Source organism: Clarias gariepinus, chromosome 19 (genome assembly GCF_024256425.1).
Source record: "Clarias gariepinus isolate MV-2021 ecotype Netherlands chromosome 19, CGAR_prim_01v2, whole genome shotgun sequence".
NCBI lineage: Eukaryota > Metazoa > Chordata > Actinopteri > Siluriformes > Clariidae > Clarias > Clarias gariepinus.
The window spans coordinates 19,242,334-19,270,147 of record NC_071118.1 but is presented as its reverse complement, the minus strand read 5'-3'; the positions used below and the strand labels follow the sequence as shown (position 1 = coordinate 19,270,147).

The following is a 27,814-nucleotide window of genomic DNA, read 5'->3' as shown; positions in this document are numbered from 1 at the left end:
TTATGAGAAATGATATTCTTGCCATTTTTATATGGCACATTTTCAGCTGAATTTTGTGGAGTGAATTTCTATTCAATTTCAATTTTTTTTATTCCATTTTTATTGCTTAGCTTAAAAGTCCTTTTTGCGAATCGTTATAGGCAGCATCAGTAATGGCATGAGAATTCATTTATCAGTGTATTACCTTATTACATTTTCAATGTAGCCCTTTGTAATAAAGTCATTTTTTATTTAAAAGATCAAGGCCTGATGTGTGAATAGTTTTTTTTATGTAATAATATTTTACTATTGTTCAGGCTCAAAGCAATACAGTGAAATGCAGTAAAAAATATTCTCCCATATGGAAAAAGGAATTACATTTATTTGAGTTTATTTTGTCAATATATATATTTTAAACACACTGTGTTCATATCCACTGCAGCTTTGTGTATAATGATCATGTAATATCAGACACTACAATGAGCCTTCACACTCAGCATTTTATATATTTGTATGTATACATATTCATCAGAAGAGAGTAGACCGGATTGTACACACAAAGTAAACATGTTAGACAGACTTGTTTGATTTCATGCAATATTCATGAAAATCTTTAGTGACATGGAAAAACAAAAAACCCTAACGACTTTAAATAGCAGACTCTAAACAAATCAAAAATCTTAACAAGTCCTTTAATGCAGTATTAAAAATAATTGTATTTATTATTATTATTATTAATATTGGAAGCTGTCTGAAGGGGATGTCCGCGTGCTAACCCGGACCGTATCCAAAAAACATAAAACCACAGCTGCCCAACTCACTGTAGAATTAAATGTGCACCTCAACTCTCCTGTTTTTTACCAAAACTGTTTGTCGGGAGCTCCACAGGGTCAATGTACATGGCCGGGCTGATGTGGCCAAACCTTTGTTCACTCGTGCCAATGCCAAACATCGGTTTCAATGGTGCCAGCAGTAAAAATCTTGGGCTGTGGGCAACGTATTGTTCTCTGATGAGTCAACCTTCCTGTCTTTCCCACATCCAGGAGAGTTACGGTGTGGAGAAGCCCAAAAGAAGCGTACCACCCAGACTGCTGCATGACCAGAGTGAAGCATGGGGGTGAATCAGTCCTGGTTTGGGCTGCAATATCATAGCATTCCCTAGGCCCAATACTTGTGTCTCCTGAAGTCTGTGCTGTGTATCAGGATGATGATGCACCAATACACACAGCAAGACTGGTGACAGAGTGGTTTGATGGACATGAAAGTGAAGTTGAACATCTCCCATAGCCTGCACAGTCACCAGATCTAAATATTATTGAGCCACTTCGGAATGTTTTAGAGGAGCGAGTCAGGAAACGTTTTCACGTAGTGACCTGGCCATTATTTTGCAAGAAGAATGGCTCAAAATCCCTCTGGCCACTGTGCAGGACTTGTATCCGTCATTCCCAAGATGAATTGATGCTATATTGGCCGCAAAAAGGAGACCCTACACCATACTAATGAATTATTGTGGTCTAAAACCAGGCGTTTCAGTTTCATTGTGCAACCCTTGTATGTAATCACCTGGGATGTTTATCATCCCGTTCCAGAGTTGTACCCCTCTTTGCTGTTAGAGCATCAGCCTCTCTTCTTTCTCAGCCACAAAAACATTAGTTAGGTCAAACAAGAAGACCTGGTATAAAGTTTGCATTCCAATTTATCTAATTTATTCAGGGCTCTGTGTAGGCTTTGTACTAAGGAGCACAGTCATGCTGGAACATATTTTTGCCCCTTAGTTCCAAAAGATGGAAACTCTAAAATTAGAGCAAACACAAACATACTGGACAATTATGTGCTTTCAACTTCTAGGAAATAATAAGTTTAAAAAAGGCCTTAAACAACTGCATGGTGTTCCAAATGAAATAAATATTTATTTGAACCCAAATAAAATGGAGAAAAAAGAAAAATTGTATAGTTTTAACAATATTAAGCACAATAAAACATTTTAATCAAATATATGTCATCAAGAAGAGAGAAACAAAAAACAACTTAAAATATATTTTCTGCAATTTTCAGAAGGTTGACCGTTCAGCTACTGTTTTTTTTAGAAATAACCTTTACACTTTCATATCAGCTTTTTCACCTCAGTCAATATGAAATAGTTAAAATTAATACAATATTCTTACACAAAATGAACTGAGGCTAACAGAACTAAAATTCTGTTTTGGAAAAGGAGGGACAAAAAAAACAAAACTGTCTGAACACTCTCATCCTTCACTACCTGACTCGCTCGGTGCTGTACCTGGTAGCAAAGAAAATTTACATACATAGCACAAAAACAGTTCATATAGATATATTTTTTTAACTCGATTGTATCAATATGACAAATAGTATGTGTGTGTGTGTGTGTATATATATATATATATATATATATATATATATATATATATAAAATACACACATATTATATTATCTATATCAGTATTTAGTATTTAAAATTTTTATACAAGTCTATCTTTTACTGAAGTGTGTATACATTTTTTTTGGCTGACTGTATACACACACACAGGTAAATCTCAATTAATTAGAATATCACTGAAAAGTTTATTTATTTCAGAAATTTAATTCAAAAAGTGAAAATCGTTATATAGATTAATTTAAATATTTAAATAAGTAATTATTAATCAAAAGGTCATATTAAAATGAAACCAATAATTTCATAGCAGATGGCATGTTAATTTAGCAGTTTTAACAAAACAAGAATTCTCAATGTTTTAAAATAATCAAGATACATGTACATATAAGGCTGGAAAGTTAACGTAGCATACACAAGCAAAAAGACGCATGTGTGGGGTTGCAATCTCTACACATTTCTTATCGAGTAGCTGCTGAAATGTTACTTTGAAATGCAGTGAACTGCTCAAGGCAAGTGGGATAAAAAGAAAAGGAAAAAAAATGGGGGGCTTGTGGTGGATTCTGTTTGTTTAATCGGGTAGAACAGAATAAATTTATGACAGATTAAACGCATCATGGCAAATCAAAAAGCACCAAATAAAAAAAAAAAATACCCATTTCTAATTCACAAGTAAAATAAATTATTAAATACTACATTTTAATAGGCTGGATTTTATTTCTTGTTTTTTTTAGCAGCCAACACCCCGATACAATCTAACACTACATTTCATTTACAGCTAAAGAAACAGCCCACCCACCCCCCAAAAAAAACAACGGATGAAACTTTAAAAGGCAAAAAGGCAGGAATCCAAAATAAATAAACAATAAGCAAAATAAATGGTTAGGTTTAGTTTTTTTTACGTGCAAACTCCAGTAATAAGGCATATTAAGGAAAAATAATATTAGCAACACTGAGTAAAATCCAGTGAAAAATTTCTCCCAACATGTCGAATTCTGCTTTAAGGGGTAGAGACTTGGAATGGTGGAAGTTTGCCACTGGTGGTAGTTTTACATGTAAGGAACACTTTTGATTGGTTAGAGTTCCTAAGGCAGGACTGATGGCAAATAAAACAAACATGAACACAAACATGAGGGATAACAAGTTAAAAGAACAAATGAAGGGGAAAAAAATCAGCTACAATAACTGATTACCAGGGAAAAGGCAGCAAAAGTAAAACATGATAAATTGTTCAGGATCTAACAAGCGAAGGGGAGACGAAGCGTCCCAAAGGCATGCACAATAAATGCACAAGAAATTTTCCCTTCTGAAATAAAGCGATTGAAAAAATGCTCCAAACAGACTGTGCCCAGTAGGCAAGGTCAAAAGTTGCTTCCCTCGTTTAACTCCACACCCATGCACTTCCAAATGTCCCCAAATGAGAGACCAGAGTGTATTGTGTATTGTGTGTGTGTGTGTGTGTGTGTGTGCTTGTGTATGTGAGCGCATGTGTAAAAATGTGTAATGTGGTTTTATATGGACACCGAAGGAGATACTTGAAGTGTCTAGTTGCCACGGCTACTGTCAATCACCACGACTGCAAAGTCTTGAGCCGTCAGAAAGCATTGCAGCTGTGAGAGGCAATGAGAGAGAAACCGTAGATGAGGTCACTGAGATGCTCAGTGAATGGACGGCCCATTAGACTGAGATGATTGGCCAGAGATTTCCAGGAAAGCAGTACGCATCACGGCGTACGACCGGTCACAGAGTGACGTCACGTCGTCTGACGTCAAGCCTTTTGTCTCAATTTTGGGGAGGATCTTCAAAGTGATCGCTCCTGTAAGAAAAGTATAAAACAAAACATAAACACAACTAACAACATAAGACACCAACCAGTTCTTCACATCACAATTACATACACTAGGGCCCAAAGAGTCCTCTACCAAAGGTAATAATAATGGTTTATAACCTTTTAGAGAAAATTTATTTTTTACTGAAGCTTAAAGTACATTCCCATTTGCCACATCAAAGAATTTTAGCCTAGCTTAGCAATAAGCAAAAAAAAAAAAAAAACTCAAAGCTGTACATTAAACTGTACACGTGGATGAATGGTGGGCATTATGTTGAATTCTGTCACCCATGTCTGTAAGCTAATACACTAAGAAACTAGGACACAAAAACATGATGGGTGTTCAAGTCAAACTGAGACTTTTGATGCTGGCCTCCCAGGAACTCCTTTAATATGTCAAACATGTGGAAATGCTTAGTGCGAGCAGTTAGTACTGTAACTCCCAGCGGTGGTCCTATAACGTGCAGGTGGTGTCCATAAATGATTGCGCGTAAAGTTCCCACAGACATGTGCGTCTCTTCTGCAAGTAGGTGACAAGTTATTCATCGATTTTCAAGGGTCAGGTGTCCCACTCACAGGATGTTAACAGGAACACCTGCAGAGGGCACCCCGGCCAGGATCATCCTTCATGGTTGAACGGCCTTCTTTAAAACATTTGAATCATTCAAACGTCTTAAGAGTTGTAAGAGTCTCATCACTGTACTGTTCTTTAACTATTCTGCAAATGTCAATCGGTTTTACACCTTTAATCACGATAAATTTCATCCCAAGCGCTGGTTTTACTTTTTCAAGTGACACTTTCATACGGCTCAATATTGTTTCGCCAATCCAAACACAACCCAGAGAAATTTCATAAAATTACTCATGAGTGAACAGACAGATGCGATGTGGCAACAAAATTTTTAACAGAATGTGACATGGAAATCAACCAGAGGAGGAAGAAATTCAACCAGGCAGCGCTACACATACAGACAGCTTGTACTGAAGGCTCACTACATGAGAAGATTAAATCCCAACACCCAACAACTAAACATTATACCAAATAATATAAGCTGTTTTGTACAACCATTTAGCTCCAAGTTAACAGAAAACACTTGAATCATAAGGGACATCGAAAATCAGGTATGATTAATAAATGAACAAAAGTTACAACACGTAAAATCTTTCACCTGATTTGAACTCTTTCTCCTTCCGTAGGTAGAAGTTGCTATAGGAGGAGAACACAATGGGGATGATGGGAGCCTGTGGGCGTGGGAGATAGACAGAGGAAAAAAGGAAAAGAGAAAAAAGAAATGAGAGGAGGTCAATAACTAAAATAAACCGACAAGCCATGTTATCTTCCCAGGCTAAAAAAAAAACCCAAGGTCAGATTTCCCAGATGGCATTGGTAAAAATTGTATGAGAGCACAAAGTTCATCTGGGAACGGCCTGAGAAACACAGGCTGCTCCTTAACAAATATGTCAATGCCAGTACAAAAGGTGTGTGTGGGAGCTTGAGTTAATGTGCTCCAGAGGAACAGTGGCACCCTCTGCTGTTTACTACACTTAGTGTCCTAAATCACATACAGGGGTGGGCAAAAGAGTAAACGCAACATATGGCATGTATTATTGTCCTCATTGTGCACAAACCGGGTGATGTCACTAATTAGCTTCCGCCTATCTGGCGAATGAGTTAAGATAGTTGAAATTGGCTGGTCTAGCTAATGTATAGACTATTTTAAAATTAACAATAACGATTAAATTCCCATCTAAAGCAAAGCAGAAGTATAATTTTTACCACTCACTCATTCATCTCCTATACCACTTTATCCTGTATTCAGGGTCGCCGGGACCTGGGCCTATCCCAGGAAACTTGGGGCACGAGGCAGAGTACACCCTGGACAGAATGCCAATCCATCTCAGGGCCCACACACATACACACTCACACACCCATTTACACACTACGGGCCAATTAGCCTAACCTGCATATTTTTGGATTGTGGGAGGAAACCGGAGTACCCGGAGGAAACCCACCAACATGCAAAGCAAACTCCATGCACACAGAGACGGGAATCGAGTCTGGCTGGGAATCGAACCCGGAGCCTGGAGGTGCAAGACGACAGTGCTAACCACTACACCACCATGCCGCCTATATTTTATATCATTTATTTATTTTTTTGGCTTAACCAAAGTGATCAGATCCATGACTCAAAATCCATGATACGTTATGAATTTGTGATCCCCAACACTCCTACTATTTTTTTTAGCAATTTTGTGATGTACATGGACTTGAGACATGTAATAATGTTTTTTAAATTAAACTGTCTATAAATAGTTTCTCAACACAATGTATAAAATTATTTACAGTAATCCTACTATTTATGATTATGTTCATTTATCCAACTACAAAAAAAAACAAAAAAACGGCACAGACATTAAAATGGGGTCGCCAACTAAAAACTGTTGATATAGAGTCTAAACACCACTAAACAAGCTCGGTCTTTAGTGTTAAATGTGATCCTACTTACCTGGGCCTGTACTGCCAGGTGGAACGCGCCCTTCTTAAATGGCAAAATATCACCTTTCTGATTCCGTGTTCCTTCAGGAAACACCCACAGGCGGATCTGAAAAGACAGACAGATATAGAGAACTATATATTTTTTTTAATTCAACAAATTTTCAAATATTTAGCTTCTAAATGTTATAAGACTACAGCATTTAAAAATACTATTGTAATGAAGTGGTCTGAAAAAATCTGCTTAGTTAACAGAACAAGGCCCAAAGCCTTACACTGTCTCGTCACCTTGCCTTATTCAAATAGTGCATATCCTGGTGCCATCCCCAAGTAAGTGCCGTCCACATGGAGTAAAAGAAAAAGTTCATTTTTCCATTGCTCCGTGGTTTAGTTCAGATGCGCAGGCAGCGTTGGCAAAGAAAAAGTTCCCCGAAATCACAAAGAAACTCAAAATTAAACCAATCCTCATTTGTGTGGCACCGAATAGCATGACTGTTATTAAATCCTAACTATAACTGTGTGCTATTAGGTCAAAAGTGCAAGTTCTATAGCAGAGAATGTGTGTAGTTAACATGCCCACTTTGTTAAGGTTACCAGCCGTTTTCTAACAGAGACTTGGGTACGAAATTGACTGTGGCAATTTCAATCTTAAATTTCAATCTTATTGTGGTTATTATGTGGAACTGTCATCAGTTATCACATGTATCTTTAGGCAGACCATATGGAGCCATCCTCTTTGGCAGCAGTGAGTGCTGTCGCTGTGATGAGAACCCCAACCAGAAATAGGGCCCGAAGGATGGGTCAGGCAAGTCCAGAGGGATGAAGGGTTGAGGGTAGGGCTGCATGATTAATCTGCCGTGTGAGGATCACGATCTCAATTACCTTCACCTTGAAAGTAAGTGAAAACTAATCTTCAGTTCACTGGCTCCCTGTGAAATTTCGCATTGATTTTAAAATATTAATTATGACATATAAAACATTAAATGGTCTCGCATTGCTTTTTATTTAATCAAGCATTTTTATAAATAGATTTGTCTTGGGTAAAGGGGCAGATCTAGGAGTATTAGGTGAACTGGTATGTTTAGATGCCGTCTTCCCCACTCTCATTGATCATTTAGGTTTGTTGACGATGAGGTGATTGTTTGCTTTACATCTCAGGAAGCCCTCATGTGTGTTTCCTTCTGGCTCTCCCTTTTAGTTATGCTGTTATAGTTAGTCCTGTCGGAGTCTCTGCTTGCACTCTACACTAAATATACATTCACATTATACATGATGTGACTGCGACCAGACCTAACTGTTATGTCTCCTCTCTGCTCTTCCCTTTTCTGTTCTCTCTCCCCCTCTCTTTCTTCCCTCTCTGTGTCGAGCTACACATGTCGTTCCTGAGCTGCCAGTAATCCAGACTCCCCCTTTCCGGAACTGCCTGACCCATCCTGGTGCACCGTTTCTGGTTGGAGATCTCGTTGCATGGATGCCCCGTGTGTCTCCTTGGAATGCGTCTGGTGTCTGGGAATGGTTTCACTCTACCATAAAGACAGTTCTGGCCTCGACTGGTGTTGACAGCTGTTTCTCTGAGGACTTGACTTGGCTGCGGTTGCTCGATAGTTCAAGACTGCAATTGTCTCCAATTACTACCTGGACTCCATATTAACATCAATTAACATCAACTGTTATGCTGAACTGCCTGCCAACTAACACACAGAGAGCAGGAATTGATCTGCATTTATACTGTTTCACTCAAACGAGGATGGGTTCCCTGTTGAGTCTGGTTCCTCTCAAGGTTTCTTCCTACTACCACCTCAGGGAGTTTTTCCTTGCAAACGGTCGCCCGCGGCTTGCTCACCAGGTACGATCTGCTCATCTTGATTCATGCACACTCATATTCCATACAAACTTGAATAATTCTTTTGATTGTGTAAAGCTGCTTTGCGACAATGACAATTGTTAAAAGCGCTATACAAATAAAATTGAATTCAATTCAATTCAATTCAATTCAATTTGTACATACACACAATCTTATTTCTAAATGACGGTGCATGTATTTCCCTGCATTCACATCACACTGCATTACCTTGTTCACTTATTTACTTGAGAACAATACCAGATTGCTATATCGGTCACACAGTGTAACACAACACTATTAATTCACCAATCAGAGATTAGCGAATTATTCAGTCATACAACTCAGTCACTTCGCTCATCTTTCTTCCTGATTTATGGCATTGTGCAGCCGTAATCAAGCTAATCTGTCTACATGGAGAAGTTGGACCAGTATTTCATTATTTTCATGCCTAAAACCTGCACGCTTAATCAATCACTAAAGTCTCAGGCTCCTGCTTTGATTGTAACAATAGTCCATGCTAAAAGGCTGGTACGGTTGAAGGTTAGACAGGCACACCTTTTCGTGCAGCATGATCTTGGCAGTGTCGTCCATGACGCTCTTAGCATCACTAGTTTTCTTGCGGTTGATGAACACGATGCCCCCCAGCCAGCACACCATGCCCACTGTTCCTGCCCACAGAAGCTCCTTCTTGGCAATAGTGGTGCAGCGATCAGGCAAAACCTCCATCATGCCTGCACAGGAAAAAGAACCAGGAATTAACTATTATCAAGAAATAGCCACTGTTAAAAACTGGGATTAACAGATTAACGCCGGACATTTGACATGTTAGTCTCCAACCTGCTCATGTTCTGAGAAATAACCTAGCAGAGCATATTTACACTGACGCAGGGCAGAAGGAAAAAGTGGTGAATGATAAATGATTCTTGTTAACATCAGCACTACAAAATTATATTTAATGTACCATGTTCCCCTGTACCTCTGCTCATCCATGCAATTATTCAATAAAAAAAATATAGGGTAGAGATATTCCTATTAAAGAGGCTCGTCAATCCTAGTTCACCATGATAAATGTAAAACATGTTTTGTACTTAATGTAATAAATTAAGTATTATGTATTCAAGAGTTTAGTGAGAAGTGCTGGCACAAGGACAATAGTGTTCCCTGGTGTATCGTGGGCTCAAATAGAGTCTCAGATTCAATTTAAGAGAACTTTTAGCCTGTAGAGGGAACTCCAACTTCCTCTCCCCAACATTTGACATACATTTATTATTAAAAAAATATTTTTTTGTACTCTTAACTACAATAAAATTTAGATAATTAACAACACTGGGACCAATTTATGAAGCAGGATATGAACATATTGTCTTGTAAATTGTTCTGAAGGAATTTACAAGAAATCTGGTAGTATAGAAAAAAAAATTTTGGAAAAACTTTCGGATCCTAATCATGCTCCTGAGTGTTTGAAACTTCACACATACAAAGGCTTATAATCATAAACCTCTTCTAATTTAAAAATAAAATATTCTATGGAGTAGAATCATTTATATATTCTGAACAGTCAAGTTTAATCCTCTTTGCACTCTCCATCAAAGACTCATCCTCCGCTGGAGTAAGGCTTAGCACTTGTCATGCTTATGAAGGAAGTGATGTTTAAAACTGGTATGCTATTTTCACAGGATGAAGGCTGGCTCATAAATTGGTCCTATTTTTCATGGCATTTTCATTTAATTATGTACAACACTAACACATCAGCCAAAACACTTAAAAAACAACAACTAGAAATAGAAAAATAGATTCAGTGGTGCATCGTGATTCTTTAGTGTGGCAATGCAAAATAGATTTTTTTCAAATAATTTTTAGTTTGCATTGGAGGTAAAAGCTACTTATTTAAGTTTGTAATACTTACAGGATTACAATGCAAACAGAATCAGCATCTATGCATCGGTATCCAGGATAATGTCAGAATACCACCAAGAAGGATGAACCATATCAAACAGGAGTAACTGTGGACGCAAGATGAAGCTGTCTGAAAGGGATGTCCGGGTGCTAACCCGGATTGCATCCAAAAAACATAAAACTGCAGCACCCCAACCCACTGCAGAATTACATTTGCACCTCAACTTTCCTATTTCCAGCAAAACTGTTCGTTGGGAGCTCCACAGGGTCAAGGTACATGGTCGGGCTGCTATAGCCAAACCTTTGGTCACTCGTGTCAATGCCATCGTTTCAATGGTGCCAACAACAAAAATCTTGGGTTGTGGACAATGTAAAACATGTAATGTTCTCTGAGGAGTCCACCTTCACTGCGTTTTCCACTCCGGGAGAGTTACGGTGTGGAGAAGCCCGAAAGAAGCATACCACCCAGACTGTTGCATGCCCAAAGTGAAGCATGGGGGTGAATCAGTGATGGTTTGGGCTGCAATATTATGGCATTCCCTAGGCCCAATACTTGTAATAGATGGGCGCGTTACTGCCAAGGACTACCGAACCATTCGGGAGAAACATGTGCACCCAATTGTTTAAACACTGTATCCTGAAGTCTGTGCCGTGTATCAGGAGGATGATGCACCAATACACTCACAGCAAGACTGGTGACAGAAAGGTTTGATGAACATGAAAGTGAAGTTGAACATCTCCCATGGCCTGCACAGTCACCAGATCTAAATATTATTGAGCCACTTTGGAGTATTTTAGAGGAGCGAGTCAGGAAACGTTTTCACATAATGACCTGGCCACTATTTTGCAAGAAGAATGGCTCAAAATACCTCTGGCCACTGTGCAGCACTCCTGTCATTCCCTAAATGAATTAATGCTGTATTGGCCGCAAAAGGAGACCCTACACCATACTAATGAATTATTGTGGTCTAAAACCAGGCGTTTTAGTTTCATTGTCTGACCCCTGTATTTCATTGGCACAGAAGGAAAAAAAAAAAAAACACATTCACTTCTACTTGTAAGACTGTTTTGCCATTCATGTAGTTTAGTGTAGTGATGCAGTGAGATGCATTTAATGGAGCTGTGTGAGTGTCAACAAATGCAAATCAGCTGTGCAATGCACTCACCCGAAAAATTCACAAGTGCTCGTCATCAACATGCAAGCAAACTTTTGTAAATCTGGCTTCTTTTTTTTTTTTTACTTATGCAAAGATTTACAGCCAACTATGTTTATATCACAAATAATTTACATTTTATAAATTCCAAATAATAATACATTGTAACTAACTAACTAACTAACTAACTAACTGTTATCTCTTCTCTTCTGCTCTCTCTCCCGCTTTTTCTCTTCCCTCTCTCCCCTCTCTTTCTTTCCCTCTCTCTGTCGAGCTACACATGTCGTTCCTGAGCTGCCAATGATCCAGACTCCCTCTGCCCTCCGGACCTGTCTGACCCATCCTGGTGCCCCGCTTCTGGTTGGAGATCTTGTCACATGATGCCCCGTGTGTCTCTTTGGGATGCGTCTCGTGTCTGGGGATGGTTCTCGCTACCTAGAAGACGGTTCTGGCCTCGACTGATGTTGGCAACTGTTTCTCTGAGGACTTGACGGTTCGATAGTTCATACAAGTCTACCTGAGTTTTGAATAGCCAACTGGACTCCATATTAACATCAATTAACATCAACTGTTATGCTGAACTGCCTGCCAACTAACACACAGTATAAATGCAGATCAATTCCTGCTCTCTGTTTCACCCAAATGAGGATGGGTTCCCTGTTGAGTCTGGTTCCTCTCAAGGTTTCTTCCTACTACCATCTCACGGAGTTTTTCCTTGCCACTGTCGCCCCCGGCTTGCTCACCAGGGACTATCTGACCATTTTGATTCATACACATTCGAATTCCATACAAACTTAAATAATTTTTTTGATTGTGTAAAGCTGCTTTGGGACAATGCCAATTGTTAAAAGCGCTATACAAATAAAATTTAATTGAATTGAATTATGTGCGTGTGTGTGTGTGTGTCTGTGTGTGTCTGTGTGTGTGTATATATATACCCAACACATCGAGGGATGACTGGTGGTTGGAGATGATTACATAAGACCCCTCGGTCTGCAGGTGCTCCCAGCCACTGACCTCAAAGCGCAGACCCAGGAAGTACTTCACATGACGCACCAAGAAGCGAATGACCCTATGGCACAAGCAAAAACAATCAAATATGGGTTGGCACTTGTTTTACAGGACACATATACATACATATACAATTAAAAATACAATTTAAATATGGATGGAAAAGGAAAATTAGCAGCTAACAAGTCATCTGTTTTTGGAAAAGGTGTAAAGCTTTGCGGTCTGATGAGAGAAAATCTTTAAATCTAATACATGGCAACCTAATTTCCCACATACACACTGTGCAGTACATCCATGCATTCTCCACCTCAGAGTTTGTTAAATGACATATGAACATACAAAAAGAAACAGCAAAAATGTGATAAAGATAAAAAGAGTGATAAAAAAATAAGCAGATCATCATCACAGTTTTGCCCTTAAGAGACCACGTGTGGTAAAGACACGTGTGAAGCATGGTGGTGACGGCATCACATTGTGCATGGATGAATCCAAGCACCCTGCCAAAGTTACACTGCAAAAATGCTAGTGGTTTACAATTAAGATCCTGAGCATTTTAAATAAGCCCAGCCCTCAGTCTAATTACGCTGCACATAAAAACTAATTTTTATTCCGAGTTTTAAACACACATTGTGGAGAAATTAAAATAGTGAATAATTAGCCAAGGCACATAATTTAAAACTACATAATGCCTTGCTTGCACAAGTTAACTGAAGGAGTTGTGTCTAAAATATGCCTCACGTACATGTTTTACAGAAACCGCTAATCTCTGCGATCTTTGATCTTCTGCTAATCTCAGCATGGGCATCAAAATCTTATAGAGGTCTCGGTATTGTGCACAAAACACACACAAAAAGAGGCAAGTTGAACAACACTGTTGGTCAAACCCCACTGTAACTCAAATAACCGCTCTTTACAATCGTGGTGGTCAGAAAAGCATGTCAGAGTGCACAGAATAAACAATCTTCAAGACAAACCAGCTTCTAAAGCAGAAGACTACATCAGGTTCCACTGGAATTTAAAGGTACAATTAGGCCTACTTAAAAATAAGATTGAAAATAATCATTGCCAAAGATAAATAAATAGCCATTGTTAATTATCTATGTGTAATTATATATAGTTATTTTATATTTAGTAGTTATTAATACAAATTTTACCCAACAGTCATGGTTTTGTTTTCACTACACAAATCATGCAACTGCACTATAAAATTGCCTTTTGTGACTCAGCAACTGCTCTGTAAAGGATAGAGAGCAACAAAGCTAAGAGTGATGTAGTAAAGCACTATTATGCGTGTCAATCCCTTGACCTTTGCACCTGTATGGACAATTGTTTTCAAATAATTCAGGGCTGGAATGGTGTGCTGAGGACAAAGTCCACCCACACAAACACGTACACCGATCAGCCTTATGGTACCAACATTATGACCACTGACAAGTGAACCACAATTGAAAAGCACCAGAAGACAGAGTGCATCACAGCCTGCTTTGCACATGGCCCACACCATAGATCCTGCAAACCATGCCCTGAGGACAGAGAAATCCTACTGCCACGAAGGGAACTCATAACCCGAGGTGGTTTTAATTTCATGGCTGATCGCGATAACAGAACAGAAAGTGGCAGATTACTATTCTAAACACATTACCAACCTACACTAAAAAAAGTACAAATACATGCAATGAATTGCTTTTTTTTGAAAGAGAGGTTGCACACACTTCCTGCAACTATTTTAAAACACACAAATGTGTGTCAATGTAGCGAAATTTACACAGTATTTCTTAAAACTTCTTCAGTGCCGCTTTAAATATTAGCTGGAAGTGAATAAGTTTCATAACCGCTTCATAAGAAACCGAGATTATGTGAAACCAAGTCTAAATAAATACCTTACTTAAAGAGCAGGGGGCAAATATTTACATAATTTCACAGATTTTAGTAATACACACAAAATATCTGAAAATAAATAACAAACATGGATATTTTAGAGAATGTTGGTGATCAACCCTCATGTCATGGTATTTGTTTTGCTGTATATGTACCTTAACTAAAGATGCACAAGAGGGCACTGGTGGCTCAGTGGTAGGCATCTTGCCTGCCATGCGGAAGGCCTGGGTTCGATTCCCAGCCAATGCCCAAACCCCAAAAGCCACTGGATGCAGTGGTCCGTACCAAGCCCAGATAAAACGGGAGGGTTGCGTCAGGGTCCGGTGTAAAACCTGTGCCAAGATCAGATGGTCCTCTGCGGCGAAAGACCAACAACAACATAAGGATGCTAGTGCGAGACGTTTATTAGTACAGGACAGTGGCAGTTCACTTGTCCACCATTATGCAATTATCCAATCATGTGACAGCAGGACAGTTTATAAAATCATGCAAATACAGTTCAAGAGGATCAGAGAATGCTCACATCAGTCATCAGCATGTGGAAGAAGTCCAACCCGTGCAATTTAAACCCTGAAATGGCTGACGGTACCAGAGGGGCAGGTTTGAGTGTTTCAGCAGCTGTAGAGTTGAGATTTAAAGATTATGTAATTCAATCAATCCCTTGTTGCTCAATTAATTGTTGCTTTTTCATTGCTCAATTAATTGAATCATAGGGCCTGTTTTGGATTCTGAATTAATAAAAAAAATGTACAAATTTTGTTAAACTTCCAAATGTTAAATAGCCTAAAAAGTATACTTTTTATCTCGCATCTTCTACAAATATTTGCATTATTGGAGAGTATAGATTCTTCTCTTTTTTGATTTTATCGGTGGATATTTTACAGAACAGAAGATTGGCAGGGGAAAAAGATTATCGCCTTGTATAAGATATTACATTTAAACAATTAACAACACAAGTTACAAATCATTTTAAAGTTCATTACATACTTTTAGTAGTTTTTTTTTAACAATTTAAAACATGCAAGAAATATAGCTACTTGAGACAATTTAGATAGTAAACATTTTTGGACAATAAATGTTATTGGTATTAAATCAAATGGCATATTGCAATGCTCAAAAATCAAATCAAATTGACAGTTTCCCCTGATTTAAAGCTCTAGGATTAGAATTTCCTTCAGGATTTAATGAAGCATCCATCAATCTATCCATCAATCTATCCATCAATCTTCTAGGATTTTCATATACAGTGGAACCTCGGATTACGAGCTTAATTCGTTCCGGAAGCGGGCTCATATTCCAAAACACTCGTAAACCAAATTTAATTTTCCCATAGGAAATAATGGAAACTTAAATTATTCGTTCTACAGCCCAAAAAAATAAATACATAAATATAATTAATACAAAATATAAAGTAATAATAAAACAAATTAACCTGTACTTTACCTTAAAAAATTTAAAAATAAATCCCGACAGATAAGTGTTTCCGTTTGTACACGCAGGGTGGGTGTGTGTAAAATGTGCGTGCACACACACACACACACACACACACACACACACACACACACATTAACGGATAGACCGTTTTTAAAACGGTTTAAAAATTAGCAAGGAACATTCCTAGTCACACTCACGTGAGCGCATACTATCAGAATCACTGCTGTAAGTAAAACAACAACAAAAAAAAACAAATTAAAAAGCTCCTCACCTTTGCAAACAATCGCGACAGAGAAGAGTTTGTGTGTTTGTTTGGCAACCTGAGAGGAGGGGGGCTGTAGAGGGGCTCGCTCGCGTTTACAGCTCCTTTCTCTCAGGTTGCCAAATAAACACACAAACTATCTCTAAAATTTTTGCTCGTCTTGCAGAACACTCGTAAACCACGTTACTCGTAATCCGAGGTTCCACTGTACAAGTCTTCACAGGTTACACACAGAAAACAGAAAACTGATAATCTTGTGAGTGGAGGATGTGCAGCAGGAAACACTTTGTTGCTAAAAAGAAAATGGCCAGACTGGTCTGAGCTGACAGGATGTCTATAGTAATTCTCAAACACACTTTCTGGTGAGCAAAAAACACAGACCACAGACCACAAGAATCCCAGGTAATTTACTCAACCCTCACCCATATAAATGTGTAGATGTATGCACATACATTTAAGATTTGTCTTAACATAGAGATAATGTAACAAGGTTTACCTTCAAACACTTAAAACAAAACTCTTTATAACTTGCCTCCGCAGTAAAAATCTTTATCATTTTGTAATCTGCCTGCAAACCTGGCAATAATCCTACGCAGTACCAGTGGGAAGTACTAATGTGGAGCAATATGAAAGACAGGAAGAGATTGGTGAAGATGCAGTTTTGTTTGACAGGGTAGGTATGCAATCTCTTTAAACACAAGACCGGAGGCAAAAATTCAAACCCTAACCCTGGAGGTTCAAGGTGACAGTACTGTACTTACCGCTTAAGTCCTGTGCTTTCAAGTTCATATAAAGTATCACTATTTGCATATGCAGAGGGTACAAATATTTTAGATCATTAAACTGCTCTCTGCCATTTCTCTCCCTCCCTCTCTCAATCAAACAAAATAAACCGTTACACAGTATATGTGAAAGTGAAAGTGTTGAGGACAGAATTAAATATTTCAGAAGTAAACACAGTAAGAAGTATGTAAAATCTAAAACCGGAATATATACACTGGGAGTTTTAAGGGTTGAGGGTTTTACTGAAGTGTTAATGTGGACATAATGTGGGCACCCACCCGATGCCAAATCGCCACTCACATAAAACCTGTGATAAGTTGTGTATGCAGATCGGATGGACCAGTGTGCCGACTCCACGATAGGCGCAGCTAAAGGACTAACAACAACAGGGACTTCTTTATTAGTACAGAATGTACAATGTAAAAACACTTGAGTGATGTGAGTCAAAGTACAACAAGCTAACAGTAAACGTGCAAAAAACAAAGTGATACTGGCCTTAAGCAAAGGTTGAGTGCCAAGAGAACAAACCGTCCCGTTCTGACTGGCCAAAACAGATAGTTGTTTCATTAAGTTCTGGTCAGCTTCTTTTGTCACCAGAGATCATGTATCTTAAATAAATTATGAATTATGCTTGGAGTGGCAGTTGAGGTAGCAATGAAACATATTTACAATCAGCAGACTACTATGTCCACGTCCACTACAAGGAGAAAGAGAAGCTGGACACTAAAAGGATCCACGTGACCATGTGACTACACTATGACTACCTGTGACAACCATAATAATCATACAAGTGATGCTAGTTTAACAAACTAATGCAAAACTAAATAAAACCTTAAGTCAATACATAACAGAATTGAATACTCATCTAGGAACCTAGGTTTCCATGGTTTAATATGAAAGGGAATCACCAATCACTTCCTGATAGGACGTCACGATATTAGGTGCTGATTTGATTAAAATTGAGATTCTACAAGTATCACGATTTTACAAATATCCTGGTTTAATATTTAATTTTCCAGGATTTTATTACAATTTTAAACCTTTGAGACTGTAAACACACTCTAACGACAGGATCATCTATATTATAAACATAAAGTAGTGTTTTTTTTTTTCATCGATTTTGGATTAAATTGTCACACAAAAGAATCACAATTTATAACCGAACACCCCCCCCCAATCCATCAAGTCTCTTATGTTAAATGTCTTTATTAATGTAGTGGCAAATATTATAAGTGTTGATTATATATAAATTTCTGTTTATGTTTAAATTTTATTATCATTTAAGGTAGTCAGTTAGCCATAAGGGAGAGAGTAGATGTGGTGCTCAGGTGTTGACATTGAACACTTTTATCTCTAATGTATTTTTTTTAGTCTCTATGTACAGGTTGTCTGCTACTTATGAACGAGTTCCATTCCAGGAGCATGCTTGTAAGTCGGAACTGTTCATAAGTCGGGGGAAAGTAAGTCATACACTGCATATAATGTAAAGCATACCAATCCACTTGAATAAATCAGTCCTCCTTCCCAACACAAAAACAATCACTGCGCCTAGGGAAAAAAAAATTCACAGTGAAAGCTCTTTCTGATTCGTATTCTAAAATGTTACTTTCTCCCTCAAATTATTAATAGAAAATATGAAGTAAAATTAAAACTATTGAATCTGCACTTTATCTTTGAAAAGAATCAGGATTTGTGTAAAGTAGAGACCGAACAGGAGGGGTCGGGGTTATTGTGTAGGATGACTTTTACACACACACGAACACAGACGTTAACTTTACTTAGACTGCAAACTTTAATCTGCACTTTACCTTTGAAAATAATAACTCCCGACAGAAGACAAAGGGGACGGGGGTTATTGTGTAGGACTACTAACACACACATGCACGTGTGTACACACAGATTTTAATTGCACTTAGACTACAAACTAAGTTTGCAAGGTGAATCCCGCACAAAATTATTCATCATCAGGACAGCCATTTTCTATCATCGTCCTTCCAGACTGATTCATCAACACCGGTGATTTAATTTTAATCCAATAACCTTAGATCATAAGGACTGCCCCATGGTTAAAACATGTGCTAATTTGAGACATGATCATGCTGTAGCCCTGTACACTCTCCCCACTGCTCCAAGCCAGGCTTATAAGTAAGTGGAAAGACACACTAAGACTGCAGGCCACTGGAGTGATTTTGCTGAGTGCACAAACTATACAATAAAAACTGGCTTTTATCCCATGTAGTTTGCTATAGCTTCAGTGTGGCTCAAGTTATTTAAACGGCCATGTCAGTGTTTACAATGAATGCATACAAGGATAGACATGCTCTCATGGGGGGGGGGTGTGTGTGAAATGACTGATGGTTTTACACAGAGAGAATGAGACCGACCTTGGCCTGTTTACTGTTCTTTCACACAAATGCACGCAAGCTTACACACCCACCCAGGAAAATACACACTTCAGTACAAAGGCCATCCTAACAGGATGTCCTAACATCCTAACAGCCATGGGGAAAAAATGAACAGGAATTTTAATTATATTTTACTTATTATATAGATTTTATTATATAAGGATTTTAACTAAAATAAAGCACAATAAAAATATCCACTATTTGATTCCTACTTGTACAAATAACATGGAAATATGCTTAATGTTTGTTGTAGCCATGGCATCAGCAAAAGTGTAACAAGTGCCTGATTAAAAAATATGAAAATCTGACTTGCTGACCTGCTTGTTTGCATTTGGATGTCTTTCCTGTCAGTTGTTTTACTAACATTTTTAGATCCATCATTCTTCTTTCTCCAAACATAGCGAATGGAGTTAAGACTAAAAAGTTCTACTTTGGTCTCATCTGACCACATTACTTTCTCCCATGACTCCTCTAGATTGACAGAATCATCCTCAGAATCATCCAGATTGTCCCTGGCAAACTTCAGACAGGCTTGGACATGGGCTGACTTAAGCAGGGGAACCTTCTGTACGATGCAAGATTTTAAACCATGACGTCTTAGTGTATTACTGATAGTAGCCTTGGAAACGCTGGTCCCAGCCCTCTTCACAGCATTGACCAGCACCTCCCGTGTAGTTATGGGCTGATTCTTCACCATTCTTAGCATCATTGATACCCTATGACGAGAGATCTTCCATGGGGCCCCAGTCCGAGGGACATTATCATCATTATCATTAGCCATCATTAGCCTCTTCCATTTTCTGACAATTGCTCCAACAGTTGTTCTTTTTTCACCAAGCTGCTTGGCAGTTGCCCCGTAGCCCTTTTTAGCTTTGTGAAGGTCTACAATTTTGTCTCATGTGTCTTTTGACAGCTCTTTGGTTTTGCCCATGTATCTACTTAGGGCCTGTCCACACGGAGACGCGTTTCGCTGTATACTCATAAATTTGTTATCATATTGGCGTTTCGTCCACACGGATCCGGCGTTTTAGGAGACTGAAACCGCTATTCTTTGAAACCCGGTCCCAAAGTGGATAAATTTGCGGTTTCGTGTGTACAGCCAATCCGTATATTTTGTGAAACGATGATGTCATCACATCACGTGTCGGCTGCGTCACATGTAACAGCAACAACAATAATGGCGGACTACATGATTGTGTTTGTGTTGCTACAAAGCCTACTAGCTTTATTACGGCAAAATCTATTGCTTCTATGCAACTGTTATGAGCAACAAGCGATAATGGACATCACCATCTTGGTTCGTATACAACGCGCAAGGTTATGCGCATGCTCAAAGTCTTCTTATCTGTGTATAGTGTATCTCTATGGCAGAATTACAGCAGCCCATACTGGTCTGGCATATATACTACACCGTTTTCAGTGGTTTTGTGTGTACGCAGATATTTCTTGAGATGACGCCGTGTTTACGCAATGTTTTTTTAGAATGAGGGAAAAAAAATGATCGGATAGGGAACGCACCGGCTTTGTGTGGACTAACCCTTAGACTTTGGCTGATTGTGAGGTGCACAGGTGTCTTTACGACAGCTAACGACCTCAAACAGGTGCTACTAATTTAGAATCATGATTAGAGTGTAGCTGGACTGTTTAAAAGCAAAATAACAGGTCTTTGAAGGTTAGAAATCTGGCTGATAAGCAAGTGATCAAATACTTATTTGACACAGTAATTCACAAATAAATTGTTTTAAAAAAATCATTCCGGATTTTACTTTTTATATTCTGTCTCTTTTAGTGGAAATGCACCTATGCTGAAAATTGTGACCCCTCCATGATTTCTAAGTAAGAAAACTGGCAAAATCACAGGGTGATCAAATACCAGGGTAATCAAATAATTAAAAGTAATTAACTGAATGAAAGACAGAGGCATGTGAAGTAAAAACATATCAAAAGCACATAGCAAAAACATATACCTCACTATATATGTGCATATTTTTGTTTTGTTTTTAACTCAGTGTTGGATTTCTACTCTTTAATTTACAAATAAAGATTTAGTCAGTATAAGCAGATGTTATAAATTATGACTGTCATGAATTATGACTTATATTTGTCTCCTGTACACAACTGCGTAGTTAAAGGTTAAGGGCCTTGCTCAGGGGCCCAGCAGTGGCAACTTGGCAGTTTGACCCAAACTTAAAAAACTTTTACCTCATTTACATATAAGCAAAAAAATAGCTAGCATGTATTAATTATTACTAGACAGACGTGTGACTGATTTGGCAGCTAGGCCAGAAGTACACACACATCCTTCTCTGCAAGAACTAATGCTGTATTACTGTAAGGGAGTTATCAAGAAGCTTTATCAAGATCAGTTCTCCACTGTAAGCAGGCAGTCTTTGCTTCATAGAAACTTCCTGTTGGTTTGTTTATCCCCACACTGATGTGTAAAGATACAAAGATGCACACAAGAGCAACATGGAAGAAAGAATAAAACTTCTCTTAATTCTTATGCTAATATTTATAAATTTTTTACATATGATCAAACTTACTGAGTCAGCAATAAACCACGATCCGCTCGACTCATGGCTTGCTCATGTGCCAAACTGCTGACATTTCACTAGCCCACTGAATAATGCATGAAGATTATTGAATAAAATGCTTGAAAGTAATTAACTGAATGAAAGACAGAGGCATGTGAAGTTTCCACCACATTCATTCACCATGAGTCCACATTCATTCAGCAAAACAACAGGAATGTCTAAACTTGAACATTTTTAAATCAAAACATGGTGCATCAATTTAATTAAAAATGTTTCATTTGCATTAATGATTCAATTACACAACAATCTAACATATAGAGAAGTTACCTCATTATGGATGTGACAAATTTTTATGGGAGAGAGAAGGTTTTCTGCAAACTCTGAATTGTAAAGACAATTACAGAAAGCATCACACTTGTAGCATGGAAGAACCTTGAATAAATGATTTAGGGTAAACTGGCATTACGGATGTGACACTTTTATGTTATGGAGGTGACGTGTCTGAATTATTCCACTATAAACTATATAAACAACATGCATGAAACAATAGAAAGTATAAAAAAATCTAACTATTAAATGGTTAAAACTGTGATTATTGATGACATTTTCTCTTAGTCATTTCCTTTCTTTTTCTTGGCAGTTTTTATAATTTTGTGCATACATTTGTTTTTTAAAAGTGTTGGATTTCTACTGTTTAGTTTACAAATAAACATTTAGTCAGTATAGGCAGATGTTATATTGTTTAACTTTATTCCAATAGATTTCTTTTGGGATCAGGCTTTATGGAGCATTTGTATTAATCAGCTTTCCTGCGACTTATTTGTGGAATTCACACCCATGTGTTGGTGTGACAACAGACCCGTGCCCCGAGCTAGATCCTAAAGTCATGATTTGTCAAGGCTGTGATCTCATTTTCACTGGGTCCTGACCTCAACAACACTGAACATCCTGAAAAGAACAAGACATCATACCTGACCTCAGTACTGCTCATGTGGCTGAACTGGCAAAAATCCCCACAGCCACGTTACATAATGATGTCACGATGAAGAAAATCGGCTATGATTTCTAAATTGGTACTTCAGACAGTTTCAATAGTACTTTTTTGTAGGTCAAATGTAATGTGCAATTAACTTTGTCACACAAGTTCTGAGTAAGCATTCGGTTGGTAATTCTCACCTCATTTATAGGATTTTATTTGCACAGAAAAGCACTGTCGAATAACCTGCAGCACTTTTTTTATTTTGAGATTTGAATGGCAAAGGTCCTGTAACCTTGTGAACGTTTGGAGAAAATGTAAAAGATATTTAATAGTCTGTATTTTATTATGAACATACTATGGATTTTACATTTTAAAAGGGTAGTAGTAATATGCTGCCAATTATTGATCTCAGAATCAATCAAACCCAGTCAAGAAAACTGCAATCGGTGTGTCCTTGATATGTGGCCAGAACGTTTACAATAATGTCTCAACCACTAAGTCACTAACCTTGCTATAGGACTGTTGGTACTGTGCTTATTACACATAAACACAAGCAATTTTCACCTCAGGTTAAATTTACATTTCAATTATCAAAATTATATACAATACTGATTCTATAAATCTAAAAAATATATAGTTGCTTTATTTATAAGAATAAAGCTTCGCACAACAAAATCCATGTCAGCAATACTGACAATTATGTGAAATTTTTCTTATTTTATGGTTTCATTAACAAGCTGTTATTGATTTCACTCCTCCTGCAAGTGTGCTGTTTCAGTGTTCATGTAAATGAGCTTCTGTTGACCCTTAGCTGTGGGAAGGTCTTGTCTTATATGAGGTCAAATTAAGGAGAAAATCTAATTGGTCAAACCCTGGCTAATACAAAAACTGGAAAAAGAACACAACGTGGGGATTTTTTCCCTTGCATTCTTGTTTATAAATGCACACTGGATGGATGGTCTCAATGGTAGAACACATAGAAGTCAGGGAAATAGTAAATGGCAAATGTAATTACTAGCCATGTGGCTTCTGCTTAATTTTAATGAATAGATATTCTGTTAACTGTCAGTACAGCATGCGATGAAGCGTTTTTAGTGTGGTGTAATCACACTGTATTTAAAGTGTTTTTTCCCTTTTTTCCTAGAAGCTCATGTGTTAGACAGAATACAGAGGAAACAAAACTAATCATAGATATTTAATCCATAGCAAAAGCAATAACAAACGCCAGTGTTATTTTTGTAGCTGTATTTACATATACAGACTCTTCCTTAGAGGTTTTTGGCACAGAATTCATATACTAGCTTAACATAATTGATTGGTTCCCTTAAACAGTCACCTCTAACAATGCTTAAGAGCAGATTATCCCTTACTGTTATCTTTAAGATGATTTGCAATAGCTTCTTGACCTGAATGAATATCATTATCAAGCTGTTGCAATGAAGGTCATTATTGTTACCTTTCTTCAGCTTTGTTAATCTGCTGTCTGACTGAGAGAGTTTCCTGGATGATCATTAATCCCAAAGAAAAGGCCAATCCTGAAGCATGTTAAAATTATTTACATAAATATGCCTGCAACCTTAATAATATATCACAAGTGTGCCAGGTTATGATGTTCTGGGACTCATTCTGAACTTGTTCCGTTCAAGTCAGCTAGTGATCTATGAGATCAGGATGGCTTTGATCAAGCATGGCATATGTGTAGTTGAAGTTTCAAAAACTTCTGGATTTAAAACAGGATACAGATATGGAAAGGCAGCATTGTGCTCATGTCTATTAATGATGAAGAAGGTGTATTTTACAGAACATGTTAGTGACGGTATTAAACTAGATATAACTTTACATCTCACATCACAGCTGCTGATGAACTAATTTAGAGGGCATGTTCACTCAAGCCACTATTAGCCTGAATACACTTCGCGTGCAGCCAATCACTGATTCTTATTGCTCCCAGCAATCAAACACAAATCTTACCTCACCTTGAACATTCCTTTAGTGTTCATTTTAAAGTTTCTTCTTAAAAACAGGTACTACTTCATTACTACTTACATGTCACAACTTCTGTCACTAGTAGTTTTTCCCTGCTTTCTTCATTTCTTTTTACGAAGTATTTTGTAAATGAATTAAAGTTTAAATTGTGGTGCCATGACTAAACAGAAGTTAGTTTTTCTACATTGAGAAGACTATCCTACACTATTTTATTATATGCTAAGTGACCCCAGTTTGTAACTTGATACGCCATTGAACATGACAAACAAATGAATATGAAAATTAGTATACAAAGTCGTACATGTACTTTTTAAACAAGTCTCAGCTACTTTCTTGAGAACAGCTCTCAACACTATATAAAACCATAACTAGCACACAAAATCATAAGCCTCATCCAAAAGCTCGGGTCCATATTTAACAAAAATAATATTCAACACCAAAAGCAGGATTTCACAAGTCCCACTGGAACGAAGGTGGGAGCTGAGCTATGAGTCAACGTGGCTCTTTAGTCGACTATTGATCTGGTGTGTGTGTGTTAGGGTGTGATCTAAACAAGGTTATTAACCCTATTCAAACTCAATACACACTAGTTGAGCGGCAACCACCTCAATATATGTAAAACTTGAGCTGGTTGAAAAAAAAAAAACGTATTAAAAATTATTGAATAAATGATCTAATTTTCATTATATTCTTATCATCTATACAGCTTATCCTGTGTACATGGTTGGGGAGTCTAGAGTCTTTGGGGACGAGGCGGGGTACACTCTGGTTGGGGTGCCAATCCATCGCAGGGCACACACTCACACACATACAGGAAATTTGAGAATGGCAATTAACCTAATCTGCATGTCTTTGGACTGTGGGGGGTAACATGCAAACTCCACACACACAGAGCCGAGGCGGGACTCGAACCCCCGACCCTAGAAGTGCGAGGTGACAGTGCTAACCACTACTCCACCGTGCCACCTATGTTATTACATTACATTGCTTGTCTGCAAACATGATTAACACTTCAACTTACAATCATTAGTATTATTGGGATGTTAGGAACTAAACAGAGTTAAATTTTAAACCCAATGTTTTGGATATGTTTTGCCAGTTTGCAGCTTTCGAAGGAAATACCTCATTGATAATTGAATAAAATCAAACCACAACAGCACTGGGAATGTCAACCTGGAGGCCATGACAGAGAAGCTCCTGTAGCTTAGCATAGCTAGCACACTGGCATGGGTTAGCTCGTGAACATCTGGTTCCACAAGATCCGGAACTATACAATGGTTCATTTATCTATTCACAATGCACACTGTGGTGACACAATCCTTCGACTGAGACATTAGCCACAATAAACTAGCCACGTTATGTCTGGTTAATTCCACCTCTTCCTGGTGCTCGCTATAATCATATACATTTAGCAAGAAATAACTGTCCCCGTGTGTGCGCTCGTGCTCAGCCTGAGCCATGTCTTGGATACTGGAATCCGGTCTGCTTCAGGCGCTTTAACATTTAGCCCAGTTGGCTAACGGCGCGGTGCAGTGTCGTGTCGTACCAGCTCCCGCTCATTACTCACCGCATGTTCTCGACGTCCCGTCCGCCGCTCTTCACGATACAGATGGGAATAGCGATCATGGCTAGCAGCATCATATACGCCACGTAGAAACATTTTTTGAAATAGAAAACAAACGTGGTGCTGGTGAAAAACAGGACCGGCAAGACAAGCAGCGGTAGGAGCCACAAAACCTCCATGCCGCCTCCAATCACACACACATTCACTCACACACACACCGCTGAGCTCGGACTGCGTGTAATAGGCAAAAGCTGAACGACGCCCACATTGGACCACGTTTCAATAAAACGCTTGAGCAACCTCTACTACGTCAGATCAGGCGAAACGGAAAATGCCAATGGAGACAAAAGAGAAGAGAGACGGAACACTCAGACTAAGACGAGAAACGCGGTCCCTTCGGCTGTGCGACCCGTGAGGAAGTGGGGGCTTCTCAGAGCGGGGAGAGCACGCGGAAGGCGCTTCAGTGTGCATTTCCGGGTTCTCGATGTTTACGTTCCACGTCATTATGTGTGCTTGGAGATCAATAACGCAAAGAGATTTTGTTTGCATTAGCGATGTACTTACTATTTGATGTGCTAATCTTATGACAGTTGAAGAACATAAAATTGAACAAGAGAGATAAAATAAGTTACGGTTAAATAAAAGACTTCTAGCACTCTCCAGAACATTCTAGAATCTTTTTTAAGCACATCATGTTACAACTACAATACTATTCTTAGAAATGTATTAAACTGGAGACATCTGCAGCCCAGTTTCACCTCTGCTGGGTGTTTTTCATTGTCACTACGCATAATGATTTCAATATTTCGTTAATTAATAGATTTTTTTTCTGTAAATGTCATTTTATGACATAAAAACATAAAATCACTCTATACTAAGGTGAGAAATCTAATAATAAAATTTTGAAAATAACTAAATGAAGAGCATGGTGGGTAGTGGTTAGCACTGTAGCAATAACATGTTAACAACATATTAAACTGTAATTATTAATATATACACTAATTATAAATTTGGGACCACTTTCTTACTTTATGGTCAGTCCTGATTTTATTTTTTTTGTACATTGTAAAGCAACGCTGAAGACGTCGAAAAATGCAATAATCTCTTTGAACAGTAAATGTTGAGATGTATCTGCTACTCAGTCTTAAATCAATATTAAATTTAGGGTAGTTTTTCATAAAATTTATAAATTTCAAACACATAAAATTTGCATCTAGCAAATGATGCACAAACAAACTGGCTCCTACATACATTTCAGAAATGATCTAGAATAACGTGGAATTTTGTCGACACCATCAGGATATTCTTTTGTTGGTAACTTATTGTGTGACGTTGATATATACATCCAAAGTAGGTTTTATTTCGCTAATTAAAATACGTTTTACATATTTT

General features: G+C 38.1%; 1 protein-coding gene across 1 annotated transcript; it reads right to left on the bottom strand.

Moving 5' to 3' along the window:
• Window positions 1-422: 422 nt before the first annotated feature.
• On the bottom strand, window positions 423-26,877 carry agpat2 (1-acylglycerol-3-phosphate O-acyltransferase 2 (lysophosphatidic acid acyltransferase, beta)). The gene is made up of 6 exons (XM_053479082.1): window positions 26,426-26,877; window positions 12,525-12,658; window positions 9,092-9,267; window positions 6,707-6,802; window positions 5,369-5,441; window positions 423-4,187 (listed from the first exon to the last, which is right to left on the bottom strand). Exons 1-6 carry the CDS (start codon window positions 26,599-26,601, stop codon window positions 4,030-4,032), a joined length of 813 nt encoding a protein of 270 aa, XP_053335057.1. The 5' UTR covers window positions 26,602-26,877; the 3' UTR covers window positions 423-4,029.
• Window positions 26,878-27,814: the final 937 nt, after the last annotated feature.

Bases quoted from the DNA above. Each gene is read 5' to 3' on its own strand.
- agpat2 (XM_053479082.1), bottom strand. From the start codon at position 26,601: ATGGAGGTTTTGTGGCTCCTACCGCTGCTTGTCTTGCCGGTCCTGTTT. The intron at 9,268-12,524 runs GTATATATATAC...TTTCCTGTGCAG, and splicing joins GTCATCCCTCGATGTGTTGG to GCATGATGGAGGTTTTGCCT. The intron at 5,442-6,706 runs GTAAGTAGGATC...CCACGCCCACAG, and splicing joins ACCTGGCAGTACAGGCCCAG to GCTCCCATCATCCCCATTGT.